At 47.1% G+C, this 23,304-nt stretch overlaps 5 protein-coding genes across 5 annotated transcripts; 1 reads left to right on the top strand and 4 right to left on the bottom strand.

Moving 5' to 3' along the window:
• Nucleotides 1-545: 545 nt before the first annotated feature.
• Nucleotides 546-2,944, bottom strand: mx1 (Interferon-induced GTP-binding protein Mx1; the record flags this gene model as incomplete). Its single annotated transcript, XM_031147846.1, has 2 exons — nucleotides 546-785; nucleotides 884-2,944. The coding sequence occupies 2 exons, from the start codon at nucleotides 2,942-2,944 to the stop codon at nucleotides 546-548; spliced, it is 2,301 nt and encodes a 766-aa protein (XP_031008028.1).
• Nucleotides 2,945-4,222: 1,278 nt separating this feature from the next.
• TDA6_3 (putative vacuolar protein sorting-associated protein) lies at nucleotides 4,223-5,842 on the bottom strand (the record flags this gene model as incomplete). The annotated part of the gene is made up of 1 exon (XM_031147847.1): nucleotides 4,223-5,842. One exon carries the CDS (start codon nucleotides 5,840-5,842, stop codon nucleotides 4,223-4,225), a length of 1,620 nt encoding a protein of 539 aa, XP_031008027.1.
• A 7,516-nt stretch (nucleotides 5,843-13,358) lies between these two features.
• Nucleotides 13,359-18,324, bottom strand: FUM19_0 (ABC transporter; the record flags this gene model as incomplete). Its single annotated transcript, XM_031147848.1, has 13 exons — nucleotides 13,359-13,959; nucleotides 14,007-14,087; nucleotides 14,134-14,752; nucleotides 14,803-14,990; nucleotides 15,043-15,154; nucleotides 15,202-15,561; nucleotides 15,613-15,775; nucleotides 15,823-16,586; nucleotides 16,635-16,868; nucleotides 16,921-17,200; nucleotides 17,247-17,473; nucleotides 17,533-18,055; nucleotides 18,112-18,324. 13 exons carry the CDS (start codon nucleotides 18,322-18,324, stop codon nucleotides 13,359-13,361), a joined length of 4,365 nt encoding a protein of 1,454 aa, XP_031008034.1.
• A 721-nt stretch (nucleotides 18,325-19,045) lies between these two features.
• LHYA1_G002875 (TPR repeat-containing protein) lies at nucleotides 19,046-20,379 on the bottom strand (the record flags this gene model as incomplete). Its single annotated transcript, XM_031147849.1, has 4 exons — nucleotides 19,046-19,389; nucleotides 19,434-19,541; nucleotides 19,591-20,165; nucleotides 20,309-20,379. 4 exons carry the CDS (start codon nucleotides 20,377-20,379, stop codon nucleotides 19,046-19,048), a joined length of 1,098 nt encoding a protein of 365 aa, XP_031008033.1.
• Nucleotides 20,380-20,724: 345 nt separating this feature from the next.
• On the top strand, nucleotides 20,725-21,253 carry MP3 (putative steroid-binding protein; the record flags this gene model as incomplete). Its single annotated transcript, XM_031147850.1, has 3 exons — nucleotides 20,725-20,815; nucleotides 20,874-20,966; nucleotides 21,075-21,253. The coding sequence occupies 3 exons, from the start codon at nucleotides 20,725-20,727 to the stop codon at nucleotides 21,251-21,253; spliced, it is 363 nt and encodes a 120-aa protein (XP_031008032.1).
• Between the last annotated feature and the right edge of the window lie 2,051 nt (nucleotides 21,254-23,304).

A 23,304-nucleotide genomic window follows, 5' to 3' on the forward strand; every position in this document is an offset into this window, starting at 1 on the left:
GTCTGCGAAAATTTCACTTGAAAGAGACAGCCAACGCAGGATCGTCCACAAATACGTACCACCCAAGCAACATCTCGGCTGGAGTACTTCCCAAAGCAAGGGACAAAAGGAAACTCAAATCTTGAAGTTATCCACGGGAGGCTTCCCGCAGCATCTCAAATGGATCTAGTGCATTGTACATACATACACGCTGAACAAACAGGCAGAATCCGTCTCGGGAGACTGAGTTGGGTACGCCGAAGAAGGATAGGCAGTTGTTGGCGATGAAGAGGAGAGGGTGCGCGCGCGTCGTTGGGCAAATTTCCAACATCGACTGCGCCTTCATCTTCTCAGCCACACCCCACCCCCACCATGACCACTCATGCCAAACGAATAAAGTACCTTTACCTTACTTTATAAGAAATATATTCGTCGGCGGCTCTAGAACATAACTGATTTATAAAAAGGCGCATGTAAGAATGAAATCAGAAGCATGACATCTACCTAAACCGCAAACAAATAACCCAACCACCATCCAAATCAACCCCCCCTATATCTCCACTCACTCACCCCCTACCCCCCATAACGCCCCTAAAAATCTCCTGCCCATCCTCCAGCTTCCGCACCCGATCTTCAAGGAACTCGCGCTGGCGCTTCGCGCTGGCAGGCTCCGCGGCAATGGCCTCGACTTCCGTATCCGACATGCTGGACACGACGACGGGGCAGAAGATATCCGAGAGGCCGCGCACGATGTGGCGTTCGATGATTTGCGTCGTGACGTTGGCGATGAAGACTTTTTGTGTCACCTAGGGGTGTTAGTTTTTGGAAAATGGATGTGGATGTGGATGTGGAAGAAAAGGGGTGGGGGAGAGGGGAAGAGAAGATAGAAAAAGAAAGGACTTACTTTGTAGATGGCAAAAAGACAATCGAGAGCTTCTTCGCAACTGAAAGATCCCATGTCCTTATCATTGCTGTTGGCCAACTCATCGACCACTTTGTCCAAGTCAATACTGGTGGAAGTATCAACAACCTTCCCGTATGCATCCAAGATCTCCTTGGAGCTACTCGCGTTACAAACCGTCTGCTTCAATGCCGCCTTTTGCCGATTCTGTCGTCGTCCTTTGATGCTATCCGTATAATAATGGTTGTAATTTATCGGATACTCTTTGACCTCACTCATGATTATCGCCAGCTCCTGACCAGCAGCTTTGCCGCGGCGCTTCAACGCATCGTGGATCTGCGAGTCCCAGAGACGGGTCTCGATGTCCTTGGGGCATTTGTCGTGGAGGAGCGTTTTCAAAAAGTGGCTGCATTTACGGGATACAGTATCGATGTGCTCCTTTGCAAAAGCTTCCCACTTTGAGGCTTGTTCCCAGAATAGCTCGCCGACTAGGAGGGGGTTGTAGTTTCCGGTGAGCTCGCGACCACGGGCTTGTGCTTGGGCTGCACCGACCCATTTTAGGGCTTTGTCCTTGTTCATACGGATAGGGGTGATGGAATCGGGGTGGAAGCGGTGTTTGAACTCTTTCGCGGAGTCCGGGTTGTAGGGTGCTAGCCCGTCTTTGTCCAGGTCGACATGATACTTATGCGCATTCATTCGGAACAGCGCGTCGAATTCTGAATTCAGATTTTGGACGACGGCACGGATGCGAGAGATTGAGATCTCGGTAGAATCTTCACGGAATTCTTCTTGGCGGTCGACATTGTTATGAAAATACTCTCCTTCGTAATGCCCATCCACTGCTGCACTGCAGATTTTGAGAAACTCTTGACTCATCTTGGCCAGATACGTCTTGCAATCGGCCGGGGTAGAGCGAGGCTCGCCCAACATACCAAGCTGCTGGTTGGTGTCTGTGAGAGCATCCTCCAGATCTTGTCGTAGCTTTGGGAGTTCATGCTTGACGTGATCAAAGAGCAGACCACTGAGCTTCGTTCTCAGTGTGTCGATGCCGACAGACTCCTTAGGCAGAACCTTGAAGTTCGAGTTGCGGAAATATGCAACCTCGGCCATCTTTCGTTCCATGAGAGAGAATTCTCTCTCCTCGTGGGATCGATTCTTCAGGACATGCCAGCCGAGTCTGAAGAAGAAGTCCTCATTCTGCGCCAAGGAAATGAACGCTTTCTCACTTCCAGATCCAGAGGAAAGACGATCAGGTTTGGTGATGATACCCAAGGTCCGGTCTCCCTCAGGATCGTAATTCCTCACCTTGGTGAGAATGGGCTGATTCGCAGGGTCATTGGTGCTGGCAATGACAGCCAAGCAGATGGTTCGAGGTTGTGAGATGTAGTGATCGGTGATCTCTGCGACTGCCTTGACATCTGCCTCCGTCACGCCTTTGGAAGGATTTGCATTCGCGATCAGTCCGGGAATATCAACAAGGGTAAGCTGTGGGCGGGATGGTCCCTCCACCTCAATGCTGAGGACGTCACGGGCGAAAGCACTGAGCCCGGAGCCAGAATCAGAATCATCCTTTTGATCTATGCCGATGACCTGCTTTGCTAAAGTCATGACCCTGGGCAGGTCCTCAAAGTCCGTGATACTCTCTTGAAAAGTCTTGATATAGGCCTGCTCCGAAGCAGGTCTCGTATCGTCCGGGATCACTTTAATGGTAAGCTTATTAGTGGTCGCTCGCCGAAGAATGATCTCGGTGGCGAAACGGGTGCAGAGGTTGTCCTCGCGAGGAAAAGGGATTTCAGTCAAAGCTTCGAGAACTGAACTCTTGCCAGCAGACTGGTCACCACAGACCACAAGCTGGGGCAGCGAGAGGATGCTTTCGAGACCGCATTTTCGGACTTGGGCAACGGTGTCGAGAACACGACGCTGCTCGTCGGTCTGTAGGTCTTCGAGTGAAGAAGAGATATTCATGTTGTTTTCGGAGAAAGTCGTTCCAACAGTTGTATATTCGCTCGTGCTCGTATCTTCGAAACTTTCATCATCAAACAAGGTGTTGGCGTATTTAGACATCGTGAGATCTTTGTGTCGTAGTGGTCTCGATTTATGCGTAATTCAAAGAATAAGAAAATGAGTAAGGAATGAAAGCAAACGAAACATGCACTCTATTTGTACTAAGACCTAGACTCTCAAAATTCAGAAACTGACAAGACTTGCTCAGTAGCAGCCTATAGCCACCAACACAGGCCATTGCGGCTTGCGGTGGCGCTGGCTGTTTCAGCATCCTAGAACCTCAGAATCTGCCCTTACCTCCGGTGAAAATATCAGGCCACCAAGCCAGCCAGCAAACGGAATGACTCACTCAAGAGGAAATGAGTCCTTCACATTTCGGGATCTGGCAGCATCCCCTCCATTCATCCCTACCCACCCATCCAAGATCTCCGGGCCGGTACTGTAATGTGGAAACGGACAGATGATAAAAGAGCCAGCAAGACACGTCGAATTACTTGAAAGCAGGAATACACTCAAAACTCAGAAATAATGTTTTGTGAAAAAGTCGAGAGTCTGTAAAACGGCATGCGTCGTCGGTGAGCTCGAGGTTGAAAAATAAAGAAAAGCCTCGCTTCGCTTGTTTGTTTGCTTTCCGGTCCCCCAGCCATCGGCCGGCCCATTAAGTGAACCCAAGGCATACTTACTTATAGTATCTTCCAACATCTCTTTTAGGCAGCAGAATGCGGAGCAGAAGACATGGTACTTACTGAGATATATAATTCTTAATTTAAAGATGTTGTGATATGCACTGCATCATCGCAAACGGCGATTCTGCATCAAAGGACGGCTGCATAGACAGCATGCCACGGTACAGTACATGGCATAGCATGAATCGACCTGCAACCCGCACCATTTCTCCTTATTTCTTTTCCATAGCCACATACCTACCTTCCAAGTAGAGAGAAATCTTCCCCCAAAAAACATAAGGCATATATGCATTCTATATATATACTAGATACATACATATATAGATTCTCATCTCGAGAAGAAAAAAGATAATTAGACGTACATGGTATATTCAATCGGTCGACTCGAATCTCGAACGTCATCTACTTACTATACCGCTTTGAATCAATCCAATCAAGCATATATGCTAAAACGTAAAGTATGTAAGCAACCCTCTTAAGCGCCAAATGTCAATAAGAGCATGAGCAAGAGAAATGAAATGAGACGCCAAAAACGCCTCCTTCTATGTAAACTAATCTTTCTGTCTTTGGAGTTCAATCGTAAATACGTCTCGTCATCGACATCGTCATCTTTAGCATGGTAGGGATAGTGGAAGAGAAGAGAAGAAGAAAATCATCTCCTTCTCCTCCCAACCCAACTCCTCCCCTTTCCCTGCTCAATACTCTCCAGAATGGTACAGCGATCGCCACTTTGACACGGCTTACTGCGTCCCAGGTTCTTATACCGCGGTCCATACGGCCCGTTCACATAATGATACTGCCCCACGAACCGCCACTGCCGGAAGTCGCCTAATTCGTAAAACTTGTCCCCCCAATGTCCCTTGTACCACCACCAGCCCATAGGGGCCTTGGGATTGCAGCTTGCCGGCTGAAGAACATCTTTCATCTGGCTGATACTGAGAGAGTTGGGGATGGATTTGGCGTCTTGGTTATGCGTGATGGAGGTGTTGTAATGGTATGCGACGTAGTTCAAGGCGGGATCCCATAGTGGCCCTTTATCCGTAACGTCGGCGAGCAAGCCGAACGGGAGCACGTACGGATGTTTCCCCGGTGTCGCGTACATGGCGTGGCTTCCCATCGCACTGTACAGTACCGGTCGGTTTTCTCTCCCTTTCCCCTTGCCCTTTTCCACACCATTGTAAGCATACGCCAGACCCCCACTGTGCGCGCTGAAAAACACCGCCTTCGGCACTCCGTCCACGAAGCGGATGAGCGAGTGTTCCCAGTCGCCGACGTGGTTCCCGAAACGGACGTTTAAAACAGTGGTGCCCAGGTTGTACGAGTAGAAATAGAACCAGAAGGCGTCGAGGATTCCATTTCCCTTGTCTACGAGGACTAGGTGTGCAGGTGCTGGTGAGTAGCCGCCTGGGCCGGGGAGGGCGGGAGTTCTTCTCTTTTGTTTCAAAGACTTCTTCATCGAGAGGCGGCGGCGGCCAGTGGATTGGGAACGGAATGATGAGGAAAGGGGTGGTGACTGTTTAGGTGCAAAGCCGTCGGGATCAAACCAGAATTCCTTTTCAATTTCCTTGGACTTTTTGTCTGTGAACTCGGTGTATGTATCTACCTCTTCCTCTTCCACTTCTGCTTCATCTGGATAGGGAATTGGTTTGTTGTGAGCACTACCCAGCCAATCTGGGCGTTGTTCTACGTCGTCTTTGCTATGCAAGAACATGGCTTTCCCTTGATTGCCAGAATTCAACTCGTGCAAGTCATGGACATTGTGCCGAGGCCTGCTCGTATTCATTTTCGTATGGTTGAGATAGGGCGTGATATGCGAGATATGCTCCGAAATATCTGACGGCCAAAACTCTTCTTTGGAATATAGATGTACCAGCGGCGCATGATCCAGCACGAATTGCGGGACATCCTTCAAAACTCTCTCGTCACCATCCCACTCACTCGGTCCCCCACCACCCCCAATAATCTCCTCCCAATCAATCCTCTCCCCATATACATCCTCCTCATGCTCCAACAGTATATCCTGACCAGCCCTCTTTTTACTCCACGACCTCGCGGCAGGATCGGGATGGTAGTGGGAGAGTCCGCACAAACCCATCCAACGACACGCCTGGCGATCTAGCCAGTGCTGCGACGTCGCGATCCAGCGCGCATCTTCGCGAGCCTCGTCGGGCTTGTGTTTGTTCGGATCGAGGTGCTTGTGCAGGGCGGTAAGGGCGAAGTAGCTGGCGACGATGAGGACGATGACGATTATAAAGCGTCGTAGATAAAACATGTCCGTCCTCCTTGTGGTTCTAGTTCCAATTCCACTTCCACTTCAACCTCCAATCTAGAAGGGTATTCTTCTCCCGGCTCTGCTGGAGTAAATAGTAATAGTGATAAGGGTATGGTAGGATAGCTCGACGACGCCGGCGGAGCTTTTGTTGGGGCGTGTTTCAGCAGGACATGTTCGACACAGTCGAACAGAAGGGAGGAAGTAACGGGGTGTCGACTACTGCTACCTTATAGGATCCATGTATGTGATGTAGGACAGGACAGGAACAAAGAGATGGAGGTTGGTGCTGATAAATCGGCACCATCGATACCAAAGGCAGACTCAGTCGATAAATGCATGCATTGCATTGCAAATACAATCCCGAAGTATCCGCATCCGCCGGTCTAGGAGTTAGGGAGCAATAGTCAAGAGCTTACGGAGGGAGGTCTGATCCCCAGCAGCCAATACATGTGCATGGTGGACCGCAGCTGGGGATGTGATTCGGTGTTGGGAGTTTAGGGTTCCGTAGATGCCGGTTCGAGACCTGAGGTGGTGGTTGATGACATGGCTGGCGTATCGTCAACGTGGAGCCTCTTGATCGGTATATGATATGGTTATAACTTATATAATAAGAATAATAATAATACGAGTTTTGTACTTCGTATAAGCTCACTTGATGCTACCACTTGATGATTCTGTTGCTTTGTCTTTCAGTCTGATCAGGAGAGAATCCCAACCATCGTACTGTATGCGGCGGTGAGCTTGACAGGGAATTGTTATCGCTATCGATGATCATCACTACAGTACACGACACTATACCATGTACAGTATCGCCGTAGCGCGAGCCTCACCCGCACCTCCACCCGCAGCATGCATGCGGCAGGCGTGCTGGCTTTTATGCCTATCACCGAGACCGAGAAACAGCTGACGGAGTAATCAAGGTACTTTTATAGAAGTACAAAGTACATGTATCCTCAGCGTTTAATACTTCGTATAAGCATACCCACATCAAGCTGATAAATAACTCATGAACCATGATTACAAATCCACGAGTTAAGACAAGTATATAAACATGCATCGTATTTACATAACCATCCCACCCCATCACGCGGCGGTACTTGTACACGGCATAGCAGAAGGCCAAGCTTATAGTACTCGGACAGTTCAGGTTTAGTTTACGAAGTCTACTCACCCTTTTCATCCCGTCTTTTCCGGAGAGGGGAAGAGAGCACACGACACTACAGTATACTGTACGGAGGTACACTTTCGGCTTCGTTATTGGCTGACGTGAGGTGAGGGGTTGGGAACGGAGGCCTTTCCGGAAGGGAAGGTGGGGCTATATGTATGGTTCGATTGAGAAAGAGACTTGGGTGTGTTGACGGATACGATAAAAGGGCAAGAGCATCAAGTGCACCGATAGAAAATAAAGGAATCCCCTTTAACGTCCTGTACAAGTCCAAGACTATGTAGGATGGCGGTAGCAATGCTAGCACGGTGTCAGATGGTATGTATTAGAAAGTTGGCAGTAAATGTACTGTTGGACGCATTATTCGCGACTTTTAGGGGACAATAGGATTTTGGACTCTTCTTCCCAGGTCTGGTCTTGATGTTCATCTGCATATATCTGCATTTTGTTCTTCACAATATGTTTATTTACGTTCCTGTCCAAGTCGTACTTGTTAATACCTAACCTATGGCTCGTTAAACCCCACTTCTCCCTTTGATCGTGCAATATTCGTCACCGAGGCAAGGTCGGTGACAAATTCGCGAGTCTCGTCGAGCATTCTCTCCACATCCGTGACCTTCAATCGACGGTTTTCGCGAGATGCTAATGAAGCTGCTGAGAAGAGCACATTACGAATCTGTCTCCCATTCAGCTTGTCAAACGGAGACACATCTTGGTCCTCTCCAATCCATTGTCTGAGCCTGTCTTTATCCGCGTTCTCATCGGTTAGCTGACCGATGAATCCGAGAAAGATGGCTTGTTTTGATTTGTAGCTCAGATCAGGGTATTTGATAGCAAGGTTGATGCGAGACTGCACGGCAATGTCCACAGATCGAATTCGATTGGTTGTCAAGATGAGAATTCCAGAATAATACTCTAGGGACCGTAGAAGAACTGATAATAGGGTTAGCACTATGTCGTAACACAAGCAGCTGGGCTTTGTACCAGATACTAATGAGTTTCTTTGGATATCGGCTGTACTGTTGGAACGAGATTCCAGAAGAACATCTGCCTCGTCGCTGCGAGAGGATTAGCTCAAATTGAAGCTTACTTCGATATCAGCACCAATTCTTACAAGAGCAGGATTGCTTTCCATGAGCTTGCCAGCTCAAAGAGATGGTTGAGTTTCTTCTCGATGTCTGCAGTGTCGATGCCAATATCAGATGGAGTAACGGGAAGCAAAGACGCACCCGTTGTTCTGGCGATACATTCAGCAGTGGAGGTCTTGCCAACACCTGGTGGGCCATGAAGGAGGATTACCAGCCCCCTTCCTTTCTCCCTGATGAAATCGGTCATGCTAGGCTTTTCGCTCATCATATGACTCTCGATCAGATTTTTGATAAGATCTTTTTTCTTCTTTGCCAGCTGCAGATTCTCGAGACTCGTTTTGTCGATTGAGCCGAGTGGCGTGATCTTGTCGACTTCCATCTCCAACCATGTCTTTTGGGCCAGCAAATACCCTAGCATTCGGGGTGGGAGCAGGGCGAATTGCAAATTATCAAAGCCTTTAGAGCTTTTCTTTCGATCAAAGGCATGCTTTTGGTTGTCGTTTAATCTTTTATTGTCGTCGCATGCTTGACACTGACAGCGATCAGATTCTGGGGGCTCATACACCTCCAGTTGATCCATGGGTAGCCAATCATTCGGAGATGTTGGCCCATGATCAGCGTAAGCTTTATGATCCACAATGACTTGATCCTTGGAGAGCTAATGGACGTTAGAATCTCAGTCATGACTACGGGATCAACCAAGGAGAGCACTTACATTCCTCGAGCGCGGACGAGCTTCTGGTTCTCCAACAGTGTTGAAGGGGGTATCGCTTGATCGTTCTTTCTGGAAACTAAAACCTCCTCCTCGAAGTTGTGCCGCACCACTATATTCAAAGACACGAGAAGACCTCTCTAAGAAATCACAGAATTTCTTGCCCCTCTTGCATAGAAAATCCATGACGTCGGCACTGTTCGGATCATACCTGAGGGGATAGCAATCCAAACTATCAATTTGGTTCTTAGTTTTGAACCGTTCGAATTTGACTGTCACCATTGCTCGGCAGTATTGTTTGCCATCCCAATCGTAAGTCCAAGCATACAGAAGCCATACCTCCTTATTATCTTGTTCTCTTTGTTCCTTGTTGTCAGCCGAAGCCTCTTGCACAATCAGAAGCTGTGGTTGCTTCAAACATTGCCGTGTAATGATCAGTTCACCTGGCGGGAACAATGTCCATAACTCGTCCCATGCAATAGAGGCGACAGGATCTGAGCCGAGCTCCCTTCTGTTCTTGAAATAATCCTCAAGCTCGGGCGTTTGCTCTATGTATCGAAGTATCTGCTTGAGATAATCGAGCGCAAGGGTCAACTTTTCCGGATCTTTCAAGTCCTTTATGGTGGAGTATTGACTCGTGGGATTTTCTTCACTGGATATCTGTTTTCGCAGCTCAATGAAACTAGAACTGTCTTCTTTCTGCTGGGCCACGTTTTGCAGTTCGGACCATGAGTGGATAAATGGCTCGTACGGACTGGAAAACGAGCTTGGCCAAGTATCTCGGTAATGCTTGAAAAAGGGGTGGTGCGCAAAAACGAACAAAACCACAGCGTTGAGATTAGGCTCTCTGCTCGTTATAGTGCTGTTTTGGTACTCCCCGGTTCTATCGTAGTATTTGAGAAAAGTCACCGGGACCTGAAGGGACGCTGGTTCCGACGAGTCGTTGTTTGTCAAGTTCTGCCCAATGACAGTTTCCTTCCGCTCTCCGTCCGCTTTGTATTTTGATTCTCGGTATTCGATTCTGGGTTGGATCGATTCTTCTTCTTTCTTTTCCTCACTCTTCTTGTTTCCGCCTTCTACTTCTTCTTCCAAGTCGGAGTCGTTCTTTGCCGGTTTCAGTTGACTTTCCAAAACTTTGATGCGTTCCTCAAGAAGCGACATGTATCTGATCTGCAAGCTGTTGAACTTGAGTTCCGAGTGACGACATTTAGAACACTCAGTTGCTTCTGCGCCATTGTTGATTTGGCTGGTATCTTCCTGTTTAGACATGATGATGAAACTGAAACTAAGAGGGCGAAGTGAATGTGCACTAGAAATGCCTGCACCTAAAAGCAAAATACAAAGAGAAGAGCAGTACGGAGCAAATTGCCACGTCGGAGTAATGATCGACGGAGTCGTCAAGGCAAGGTTCAAGCATAATCAAAGAAGAGCAGAAAGTTGCGCCCACACGAAAGGAAACGGAATTTATAAGGCTGCTTCATTACTATAAAATGTAGTGCGAGCCCACAGAGACGCATAGGCAGGACGCCCAAAAGACAAAGAGCTGAAATAAATGGGCGGGCTGTGGGAAACGTCCGAGTTTCCCAATCGGTCTCTGACATCAAGGCTGTGTTATGGCAGTTACATTTCGGCCCCTGGTCATATAGAAGTAGGCATTGAACTATTTAGAGAAGCCGTGCGCGAAGAATTGGTCGGACCTTGCAAGCTTGAGAGGGCGAAGCGCTGTAGAGTGCAGTACAGGAGGTCGAATCAAAGGAGACCACGTATAAGCTTGGGTAGTACAAGGGACGGGACGAACATTAAGGCGTACACCAGGAAGTAAATAGACGTAGCAGAAGGTCACCCTTATTCACCCGAGGAATATTACCAAGATCTTCAGAAGAGAAGATGCCAGTAAATAATTCGCCTCTAACAGTATGTGCAGTAAGCTTAGGGAGTAATAAAAATAAAAATCCTAGGTCGTATGACCTCCAAGTACAATACCTAGTTAAGCATTCTTTACATCTATTAACATCGAACAAGAACTTTTATATGTTAGCTGCCCTTTCAAGCCAAAGTTTTTGACTACACCAAGCCAGTAACTTAAAAAGAAAAAAACACACCCTGGCGCTTGAAGGAAGGAGGGGTGGCGGAGAAGTTGGAAGTAAGTAAGAAGCGTAAAGAGAGACTCTCAGCCTCAGTATTCTGCCTCTTTCTGCCTCGAACTTGAATTTCGGATGGGGTGTTTTACTTGCTACCAACTGTATCAACTCAAACTATGCAACCACTGCGTAAATTGAAACCAAATGACATTTCAGCCTAACACATAGCCTCACTTAGGGTAGTATTCAATTACCAATCGACGGGGCAAACGATTATTGGCCAGGTAGCTTTGATCGTTTGCCTTGTCGATCGCCGATTGAAAACCACCCTGGTCTCATTTTATTACATATGCAAGCAAATATATTTATAGTAGCGCCTATAGACACTTCTTCTTGTGTATGATATATTGGTATCGAGAAATGTCAGAAATGTTTTATCAATACTCCTAAAGATCTCCAGCAAGAGACTAGTCTTATAGTAGCCAAATTCTCCGGCGTAGTCAAGCTAGAGAGTATGGAAACAACGGTGGTCGTCCAGACGCAGGTCGACAAAACCCGTGATAATTGGAAAGGGTACTGGAAGTCACACAGAGACAGTGAATTGTATAATTCTCATCTTCCCAAAAAAGCCTCGAGAACTAAAGATACTAGATTAAAATCTGTGAAGACTAAGATTCTCGACAACGAACATCCTGCCTTCTCCAAAGAGTATGGAAGCAATTCGGCCCTTCATGATGCAGATGATATCGAGCGGCAAGCATCTCAGAAGCTTGAAGCTCTGAGGAATAAGATGGTCATGGCGAAGAGTTCTGCTAGTTCCAAGAAAGGAAAACTGTTGGAAGATGCTGCTACAAACTTTGTGAAATACCTTGATGCATATCCGGGGCTTATTGAAATAATAAAAGGTGCAGACAAGCAATACGGTGGTGTGGCATACGGAACTCTCGCCACCTTTATGGCTGTCGCAGTGAACAAGCGCCGCAAAGAGACCGTGATTGCGGATACGCTGAGAACTCTCACAGACAAGTTCGACCATATTAAAGCAATCAAGACGATTCACCAGACAGAGACGATGCGTCAGCTTATATGCGAAGCATTTGTCGAAAGTATCGATTTTATGCGCTATGCGACGGACTACTGGAGTATGAAACGAATGAAACGCATTATCAAGGCCATAACAGATCCCCCAAACCTAATGATGGACGAAAAAGTAAAACGGGTACACGACGCGCTTATCAGGATTAACAAGGAGAGGGATGTTCTTGATAGTCAACGACTGTCGGAAGTACACGAAAAGACAAACAAAACTGTCAAGCTCCTCAGCAAACTGCAGCAGCAGAGGTTGGATGCAAACATCAGGGAATTTCAGGCGCTCGTCGACGCATCATTTTCTGATCCTCAAATGGAGCTGCCTCGCTATGTACAGACACTCGACGACGCCTTTGATAATGCCCGGAGATTCAACGAGTTCCGGCTTGATGTTCTCCAGCAGCATGAACCTTATTTGAGATGGTTCAGCGAGAAGAATTCGGCGTTGTTGTTGCTCTACGGAAGTACTTCGCATGGCGATGGCGAGTTCTCTTGGCTCTCCCATTGTCTCGACCCCTTTGTCCAAATGCTCCATTCGCAAAATCAGTGCTACGGGGTCTATCTCTGCAAGAAATCTCACAACGATCAAGTGGTTCTCATAGCATCGATTCTCAGAAGCTGGATTTGCCAATTGATACAGTATCGGCGGGAGTCCCTTACTTCAGATCCATGGATCCGTCAGTTACGTACAGAAGCAAACAAGGTTTCGGGTCAGCCTAACAATGTCGATTTGTTAATAAACTTGCTCAAGTATATCTTAACCGGAATGAGCAAGGTATACCTCATCATTGACCGAGTTGATCGTGTCAAAGGTAGTACCTGGCAATGGCTCCAACGTATTGTCCAGCTTATGAAGAGCTCACAGTCAACTATATACCTTCTCTTGATCGCAGAAGCCAGCGGAAATCTGGATTTTGGCCAAAAGTTCGGTCCTGCTATATTCGAGAACCTGGCGGAGAGTTTGGATGATCAATTCTACCGCTGCGAATGCGACAGTCAGGACTATGGCATCTGAATGGGAATGCTTTTCATGCATTTAAGTTGTTAGAATGTCAAGTAGTCACGTGAATTATCCACGTGCCTTAGCGTTAGCTTAGTCAGCGTTTCCCTGGGTGTGCGATTTCGAAATTTGAATAAGGAGCAAGGAATGGGATGGAATTGCTTATGGAGATGCAGAGGTTGGATTGATTTGAGGCTGATGGGGCGGGGTTAATGACAGCAAATCTTATCACAAGTCAGCAGGCAACCATATGGCTGTTACAGTAGGCGAGTCTAGTCCAGCCAGACCTGAAATGTACTTGGGATTCTGTATCTTCATCCGCAATCTTCCGAATAAAGACATCCGTCTTTGTGTTTACAAACAGGTCTACCATATCCTACCTCAATCATTATGACTTCCTCCTCTCAGCCCCCAGAATGCCCCTTCACGCTTCATCAATTCCTCTGGGCTTCCCATCTCCACCAGTCTCCCAGCATCCAAAACAATCACCCGGTCCGAGTCCATGATCGTGTCCAGTCGATGTGCAACTGTCAACACAATACACTCACTGAACTCCTCTCGGATCAGTCTCTGCATCAGTAGGTCCGTCTCCGAATCAACACTACTCGTTGCCTCATCTAGTACCAAGATCTTTCCCTTTCCGGTTCTTAACATGGCCCTCGCGAGGCAGAAAATCTGCAGTTGGCCTTGAGACAACGGGTTGGTATTCATATTTGCCTCGAGACCGCCTCGAGATTCCAGAATGTCCCAGAGCCCAACCTTTGCCAGAGCTGCGATGATGGATTCGTCACCCGCGTTGCCGCTTGGGTCGGCATTGAGGCGGACCGATCCGGAGAGAATAAATGGGTCTTGGGGTATGGTGATGAGACGGGACCGTATTGTTTCGCGACGAATGAGTTCTAGGTCTAGACCATCGATAGTGAGAGAACCGGAATCGATATCGATTATACGGAGAAGAACCGAGAGGAGTGAAGATTTCCCACTACTGAATATCAGCCATGTAGAATCAGAGGGTTGCTTTTTACTTACCTTCCGGTTCGACCGCAGATGCCTATTTTCTCTCCGGCGTTGATACGAAAAGAAATATCTTGAAGGGCTGGTGCGCCTTGCCTTTGTACTGTCAGTCAATGTTTTTCTGATTGTATGAAATACTTACCCATATGATGCGGAGACATTCTTGAATTCGATAGCACCGGAACCCGGCCACTCCTCATTAGGTACGAAAGTTTCCTGAGGCTTATTTTCTGACAGTGTCCCTTCCTCAAAACCTTTCAGTCGCGCAATTGCGCCTAAAGATGTCTCTAACTGAGTCCAGAACAGCAGCAAAATGGCGAGAGTTGAATTGAAAGATATCACAGAGCTAAGTGATATTCCCAGTTGGCCACCACTCGTGGTGTTGGTCAGACTCGTAGCCAGTGCCATGACAATCACAACCATAACAGTAATAAGAAGCTGTAGCACGAGATTGAGCCATCTCTGTATACAATAGAGCATATAATAAGGCCGTTGAGAGTTGTCCAGTCGTTCCAAATTCTCTGAAATGAAGCTTTCTTGCCAACCGAAAGCACGAATAGTTGAGAGACCCTCTAGTGTCTCTGCAAAATGAGTATACAGAGGACTCTTACACTCCAAATCAAGAAACCTTAGCTGTCTCGAAGTTCGTAGGTAGTACTTCTGCAAAAAATAGATTGCGAGTATTAGAGCTGGACATGTAATAGCCATGTAGGTCGAACCGACAGCAATGAGAGCCATTGCACCCAGACATCGTAAAGCAGCTAGATAAAAATGTCAGTCGAAGCTTATGTCAGATCAGAGAATTGCTCACATGAAAATGACAACACTGCTGATATAGGCAATTGGCCGTCTATGATAGTCATGTCTTGACTGAAGCGATTCAATGTAATCCCAGAGTCTGTTTCGTCGAAAAACGACTGGGGAGCCCCCATCACCGATCGAAGCAGGACTTCATGTAATCGAGCCCCAGATTCCGGTGTGATACGCATGTATAAGTTACTGTTTCTTTATTAGCAGACGTTCCAACCCCAGCTTGGAAGTCTGAACTTACAATAAAACCAGCGCAATTGCACAGAGTGCTATAACTGCAGATACGGCGTAAATGCTGATGAAAAGCGGCAGACTTGAGACCGTGCCATTGGCATACCAGGTCAACCACAAAGCTGCGATCTAGTCAGAACCCGAAAAATATGAAATCAGATATCCTTACGAGGAAATATTGTGCAGAACATGTAGATGACAGAGGTAACAATGCTAACAGTAACATTCTTCCAACCAATGGCATGAAGGTAATACTTATAAACGGAAATGTCGCCTATTCTACGGCTCAAATCAGCCGTATCACTAGCTGTGGGACCTCTAAGAGATTTGGGAGCGGCTCCTGAGGGTTGATTTGACGAGGGGTTGGCTGAAATCTTCTGGTTTTCTTTTGACTGGAGGAGTTCCGGCGAAAGGATGATTTTGTTGACAAAGCCATCTTGTGATCTTAGTTGCTTAAAGGTTCCTTGTTCAGCAATATTGCCATCAGCACCTAGAACAATAATCTGATCAGAAAGCGGCAGATGTCGAACTATATACGTTAGTCAACTTATCTCTCTTTCTTTTGTTTGCAATAACTAACCGGCGTGGGTGGCTAATACTACAGTAGATCCAAGCTTTTTGAAGAGCCCAGTGTTTCCAAGCAGTCGGTCAACAACAAGTCGTTCGGTTTTCGCGTCAATTGCACTTAGCACGTCGTCAAGAATATTCACGTCGCGCCTGGCGTAGACTGCCCTTGCTAGGGCCTGTGAAGAGTTAGCGGATATCTTCACACTAAAGAGCTTTAACTAACTAGTCGCTGTTTTTGGCCACCGCTTAATGTCACACCTCGACTTCCAATAAGTGTATCATCAAGACTTGGTAACTTTGCTACATCTTCATCGAAGGCACAAGCATGAAGAACAGTCTTGTACCACAGTGCATCTTCGCACGAAGCTTCAGGGACCCCACAGACAATCTGCCGGACGGTGGCATTTGGGAGCCATGACGATTGAGAGCAGTAGGCAACACGTTTGCTGGAAACACTAATGGATCCACTTTCGCATCTAAGTTCCCCAATGATCGATTTTAGAAGGGTCGACTTCCCTGAACCAACTATTCCCACAATCATGGCTAGAGATCCTTTGTTGACGCGAAAGCTGAGGCCATGCAAGGCGACTGGCGACTTCTCAGATGGTCGAACATATAGGTCTTGGACGATCATCGCCGGCGAAATTGATACTCTGGATGGCAGGGGTTTGAGCTCGAACGCGTTTCCCTGTTCTTCAGAGATAACCTCTTCCGTGTTAGACTCCGTGTTAGACAAATCCGAAGATATTCTATCGTCTCTCCGAGGAACAGAAAGCAGGAAGACCTGAATTCTATCTAGACAGCCAGTGGCCATTCCAATTTGAGGCAAAGACTGCAGGAAGTCCGAAGCAGGAGAGGTAAGGAGCGAAATAATAGCTAATGACGAAAAGGTTTCACCTGCGGTAGGACGATCCGAACCGTCCACTGTTGCTTTGATCGCAAAGATAATGAAACAAGATAGGGGTGCTAGTATTGTAGGTACAAACGCTAATATCTCAGTTATCGTCGAGGTACCAAGGCAGCGGATCTACTCACATAAAAGTAATCTCCACAATCCCATCACTCTAAACTTCTTGGACAATTCCAATTCAAATATTCGATGCTTTTGGAGGCTCTCAGATAGATTGTCGGAGATTCCCATCATCTTGACACTTTTCATCGACCCTAGCATCGAAGAAGTCATGCCAACGCGGCGCTGGATACCTTTCAACCATTCCCTTTGTCGTGGGCCCATGCGTGTAGCGACTTTGCTAGAAAAAAAAATCGACCCTGATATTACGAGTAAGAACAGGTGGACTTACGGAACTATTATGGAACTCACCAGCTACAATGAATAAAGGGGCCACACAGATCCAACCCATCTGTCTTTCCAGAAGCCACAATCCAATTGACAGTTCGATAGCTCTCGCCCATATCTCACAAGCTGCCTGTAAGCTAAGAGAAAGACGGTCAATGTCAGTGCTCATCAATGTTAGAGCAGTCGACTCGTCGTATACTTCGGCCTGTAGTTCAAGTGTCTTGGCATAGATTAGTGACACAGTGGAGCCTCTGAATATCGTGATTGCTCGGTACATTTGGTGTGTGTAGTTAGCGGTCGAAAGCTGCTTGACCTTAGTATTGAACGGCAGTCGAGGAGAGCATATGTACCGCAATGCCAAGGTAGATAAGCCCAGCCGCTCCAATGAGACCATATCCAACACTCTTGTTCTGCTCTTCGATCGGGAGAGAGACGAAAGCAATGGCAGAGTTGATAAGAAATGGCTGAGCATAATTAAAACCAATTAGACATAGACGGGGAAAGACCATGTGTGCCAATGGTAAGCGTATGCATTGGAATATGGTATAAAGCAAGGCAAGTCGCGTGGAAGTGCGGTCTAAATTCGGTTAAGCTTGAGGTTCTAAGCAATAGCAGCGCTGGGTGACGAATTCTTACATTTATCCCAATAATTCCGGGCGCGTTCTTGCAAAGGCCTGGAGAGTAAGTTGTTGTCGGTCTTGAAAAGGTCGTCCACGGTCAATAATTTTCGAAATCCATCCGCAAGTGTGGGGTTAAGCCACCAGAAGAAGCTCCGGTTGAAGACTCCACTTATAGCTTCAGGTGGGTACGAATTGTACGGCGGATTGAGACACTTGCGCTTATTTTTGCTCTCTAGAAGTAGTAACGTTGCCTTGATTGCGATGTTGGCTGTGAAAAGACCGAGTATTGTGCCCTTCTCGTGTCTGAGATATAGCGTTCGAGTTTGAACTGCGTCAAATGACAACGAAACGAGCAGATAAACGTTGACTAGAAAAGAAGGCTGGACTGCTCGCGAGTGTTCAAGTAGCGAGAGGAATAGAATGGCTAAGGCAGCTAGAATAGAAAGAACTGAGGAAGGCACAGTTGCTCGAGTGGGAGGTTGTGGGGCCCATGCTATCAGTAAGCCGAGCTGGACACCGACTAATAGTAGAGCATTCAGCTACGCAAAACGTATGTTAGAATATTTGAACATATATAGGTCTGGAGGATACTCACTGCTTTGAAAGAGCGCAGGCGGCTTGAAATTGTTTTCCGGGTTGTCTGGAGAAGCCGTAGGAGTCTTGGTGGAGTCGACAGTAGAAGCAATGCGGCAGGGCCAATTGAAAGTATGGTTTGCTCAAATAACAGTGTAAAATCAAATCCCGACCTGCATCCTTGGACAACAGGGCCAAAAACATTGTCGTTCAGTGGTTGACATGTTGAAGCCATCGTACTTGTGCTTATATGCCCGAGTCCCGCTACGTCGGACGATGGCGACGCGTCTTGGCATAGAAGGGATAGCAACCTACAAATGAAAATGTCCGAGAAATCGAAGCCCTATATAGCAACATCAACCATGCGAATGTAAGGACTCGCGGATAACGGTATACGGTCCAAACTCCGTTCCAACGTGTGGTTTCAGCGTTTTATTGGTCGGTCGGTGGGATACGAGTTACGCGCTTCTGCGAATTCCTCGGCTCCGTGCCGGATCCGAAAGAAGTGTTTGACTTTACGTATAGCTAGGAGGATAATACCTACCTACATAGGTACATCATTCGATTCCAGGCTTGAGAGTTGGTTAATTCCCAGCAGAGGACTTTGAAGCCCCCTCCTTTGGTGCATGTCTATCACTGGAAAGTATTCAAGCTACAGGCTTCCAGGATTTCAAAGAGGGTCTAAACATAAAATATATCAACTGGAGCTCGCAAGGCACATAAACATTGTTGGCTTTCCCGCATATTCTCTCTCGCGCCAGATATACATTAACCAAAAAGAAAAAAAGAAGAAAAAAGAAGAAAAAGGACCAATATAGTCAATGTAGAGGATGCCCAGAACAGCAACAAGAATACAAAGCCTAGCACCAACAGACAACAGATTCACCATAGCAGCGAAAGTTCACTGCCTTAATCCAAGCCACCCGGCCTCTGAGAAAATGACATGTGTATTGATCCTACGATTTCTTCTTACTATCATCAAGCCTCCTCAGCGCCATCCCACTATGTACAACCCCCTCCTTGAACCCCACCTTCTGTGCCAAGTTCATCGCCTCCAAAAACCTCTTACGTGCCTCCTTTACATCCCCCAACATCTCGGCAAACTCGCCCAGGTTATGCGTAGCTACTGCACACGAGACGTCGCATTCTTCTGTCCGTTCGGGATCTTTGATGGCAGCGGTTATGGAGATGGCTTTTTCGGCCCATTGCTTGGCGTTGGAGATGAGCTGGGTGCGTGTGGCGCTTGCTTTGGTGGATGGGGGTGGGAGCTGTTGCGCGAGGGAGATGGAGAGGTTGTTCACTACGGATATTAGCAAGTGCTGTTAAAATAGAGGAAAAGCATACTCAAGACTGTGGTATGGCAGTTCACGGGCTGCGAAAAGGTTATAGCTTGCAGGAACAACGGCGCTGCGAGGTAATGATGGTCTTTCTCCTCATAGTGATGTGCCAGCGCTGAAACATGTTAGCTGAAGTTCAAAAACTATCAGAAGAGAAAACTTACTCTCCAACGCAGCACCCTGCTCCTCATCTGAAAGCCAATCCCCCTGTTCAACTTCCACGCCTGAACTCTCCACCCTCCTCTTCTCTTGCATCACGGTCTGCACCGCCCACACCAGACTCTCTTCCGCCTTTTCCGTCTCCAATATATACGGACACGCATACAAATCCCCCAGCTTGACACTGACCTGCACGGTCTTTTTTAATACCCTCGTCCGCTTCGCCTCATTACCAGGCTTGTCACCTAGCGCCTCCATCCATTTCAGATTATCGGACTTGATGATCTCTAGTACTCCGATCGCTTTATCGTATTGCTCAATTTTCTCGAATAGTGCCGCCACTTGGATCTTCACCCCTATCATCTCCTCTGAAAAGGGATCGAATCCAATTTCGTCGGCTACTCGTAGAGATTCTTTGTAGTATTTGAGTGCGTTTTTGGGATCTAGGCTGTAGTTTGTGTAGTAGATTGCTCGACGCATGGGTTTTGCTACCTGCTCGGGGAATTTGTGGAAGGCGCCGATTATGTAGCTATAGTAGATGTAATTCCCGTATAGCAAGCCTGATGCGCCAGCTAAGATTCTGTGGATATGTTAGCATTGCTTCATACATGAACAACGATTGGGAAACGGACGAAAGACATGCTAATGTCATTGAGAATGGATGGGCCCTGAACAGTAGCTTGACAGCAGAAGGCTTTCGGGGCGGTTCAAAGGTGGATTGACATCTCTGCTGCCTCATCTGATGTGATATTGGGTTCCGGCGGATAGCTTCGAGGCGTTGCTGGCGCAGGCATTGTGAAGCTCGATTTGAAGCTTGTCGAAAAGCGCCAGGGGAGCGGGGGGCGAACATTTTGGGAAAGGCGATGTTCCAAAAGAAATAGATACAACGTCAGGAAAAGAAATGTGTTCGGTCCTGAATTCCGAGTTCTGAAGCTATTCGTAACTGTCGAAGCTGCAAGCTGTGAAGTTCATAAAAAGTGGCTTACTAAGCTACCTTCTTGTGATCCCTGTTGATTTCGGCGCTGATGATACCGATAACCCACACCGATGAAATCCCCATGTTGCAACCCCTCTATCATCCATTCGCACAATACAACACAATACATACCCAATCCTCAACTACAGCTCCAAATCCCAACATGGCTGGCAAATTCGAGCCCAAAACCCCTGTCGTCCTCGCGCCCCCAAAGGACGACCCAATATCCGTCTCAACCCTCGCAACCTGTGACGGTTAATAATCCCCTCCTCCATCTCTCCAACCTCGCAAATACTTATCCATACAAAATAGGCATTACGAGTGAAAAATGCTACGTAGCAATCAAGGGAAAAGTCTTTGATGTAACGGGCAACAAGATGTATCTTCAAGGTGGTTCCTATCATGGTACCCCCCCCCCCTCTTTTTTTGTTCCTTTCCTTTCCCTTTCCCCCTCTTTATATTATCAATTCAACTTTTAATACATCACAAACGCTAATTGGGAGTCGAAAATAGTATTCGCAGGCCACGACGCCTCCCGCGCCCTCGCCCTAACATCCACCAAAGCCGAGGACGTAAAGCCCGAATGGCAGGATCTAGAAGACGACAAGAAGAAGGTGCTCGATGATTGGATGACCTTTTTCTCGAAGCGCTATAACGTTGTGGGCCTTGTTGAGGGATCTACGAATCAATAAACCACGCACTTCCACTTACACTTCCCCTTTATTCTGCAAGCGAATATACCCAAATCCAAATTTTCAAATCAGTTTCCATATTCGACCCAGTTTTCTTTTCATATGCTACATCCTGCTGCTGGATACCATACGAGTATGTAGTGTGATGTGATGGGATCGGTTAGGGTCGGGGAAAGTGAAGGGAAGGGATCTCGGGGAATTAGATCGCCGAACACGAACGTGGGTGGAAGGGTTGAAGGGCACGCGCAGGAGGGGACCTCTTGGTGTTACGGAGGAGAGATGTAACTCGATCGAAAAGGATCCAGTCTTCTGTAACACAACATTTAACCTCAGGTAGTACGGGTAGGTGGATTCCAGTAAGCTACTTTATGTTCCGGCTTGCTTCCTATTCGTTTTGTTGCAATTTGACTCTTGAGATCTGAAAATGGAAGTGGAGTTTTCTTTTTCACTTTCTTCATTTTTGACAGAGATAACTGGTTCCATAAATGTGGGTTTCTTCTTACATCTTCATCTTGAATCATTTCATTCATTCGTCGTTAAAAGCTCTGGCGCAAGGGTATAAACTTCCGTTCCATTCCACAGCATATTTCCAAATGACAGAAGGCAGCAGAAGACGTTTCTGTACCCCGAATGGCAATACAACAACAGCAACGTTACCGAAGCCAGACACTTATGAGATAACAAAAAACACACAACCAGATAGATCATCCACCACCATATATCCAACCCTACACTAAAATCCATGTCTTTCGTACGGAGCAGTGCCTGCATGCTGCATCTGCTCCATCGCTGTCGAGCATTCGGGACAAGGGACGTTCTTGAGCCAGCGGTTCTTGATGGCTTTCACGCCGAAGCATTGGTGATATGGGTCTGTGCGTGCAAAGTGGCAATAGGAGAATAGGCGGCTCACGACGTGCCCGCAGGAGAACTGGAAATCTTCAAAGTCGCACATGATATGATGCGGATGGATGCTCCGAGGCGTTCAATCCTGTGGAGTATAGTCGTTAGTTTTAGTTTTAGAGCACGCTCTCCCGGGCGAATCACGGCCGTTGGGAAGGTTAACCTGATGTTGTGGTCTCTTGTGTGAGATCTGACGAGTGAGATCTGGGTCTGGATCTGGTGTTGTGCGACGAGGCACGTCCCAAGATCCAGGTGACGATGTAGTGCTTCGAGAAGCTTTCAGTCGAGTGGTGTGTTGTGTTATGGAAGCTTGGAGGTGCGAGGTGTGGGGTCTTAAGGCATAAGAAGTAAGGCAATTGATTTGTGTGAGTATTGGGTTTTCTGTAAGGTGTGAGTTTGGTTTGATCGCAGGTTGTTGACTTACTGGAGATAGCGATGATGGATGTCCAAGAATTGTGGCGATGGCTCTCATGAAGGATATATAGAGGAGTGACGTTAACACCAGACTGGAACTCCGAAAGAGATGCTAGCATTGAGTGAAAACGAAGTCGCAGAACCCGGGGAATCGCGTCAGTATATATCCTTCAAACGTACCCCACATCTGATTTAAAGTGTAAGCTCTGTGGCAACATCACATTGGCGACTGCAAATATATTGGTGCATAGCTTATGTTCATCAAGCCAGATTCTAACAAATACATATTTTCTGGTGGCCGACGTTATCAAGATCCTGAACTCCTTGGCAGGCTCGATCTTTTAAGAATACTCTGCAGCTTTGTGTTTCCAAACACAAACAATTTCCCCACAGCATTCCATGTTGCTCAGCACTAAGACTTGCATAGGAAGTAGTTGACATAGAAGCCGGGCCAGCTGCGATCAAACGGGGTGAATAGGGTCGAAAACGGAGGAAATTTGTTGGTGATTAAAGAAGAGTTGGAAGCTGAGAAGACAGGGTGCCGACGAAAGGGGGGAATACAAAAATCAGAGACCAGGATGTTATAGTCTAGGAAATACCCAATTTTGACAGCCTCTTCCAAAATTTCATTATCTGATCTCAAGTCTCTCATCTGACAGAAGTGAAATATGATAATAAACATGGAGCTATGCGGAGATCGCAGCAATTGAATCTTGAGCTACAAGAACCGTGCAATG

This window comes from Lachnellula hyalina (assembly GCF_007821495.1).
Source record: "Lachnellula hyalina strain CBS 185.66 chromosome Unknown contig00020, whole genome shotgun sequence".
NCBI lineage: Eukaryota > Fungi > Ascomycota > Leotiomycetes > Helotiales > Lachnaceae > Lachnellula > Lachnellula hyalina.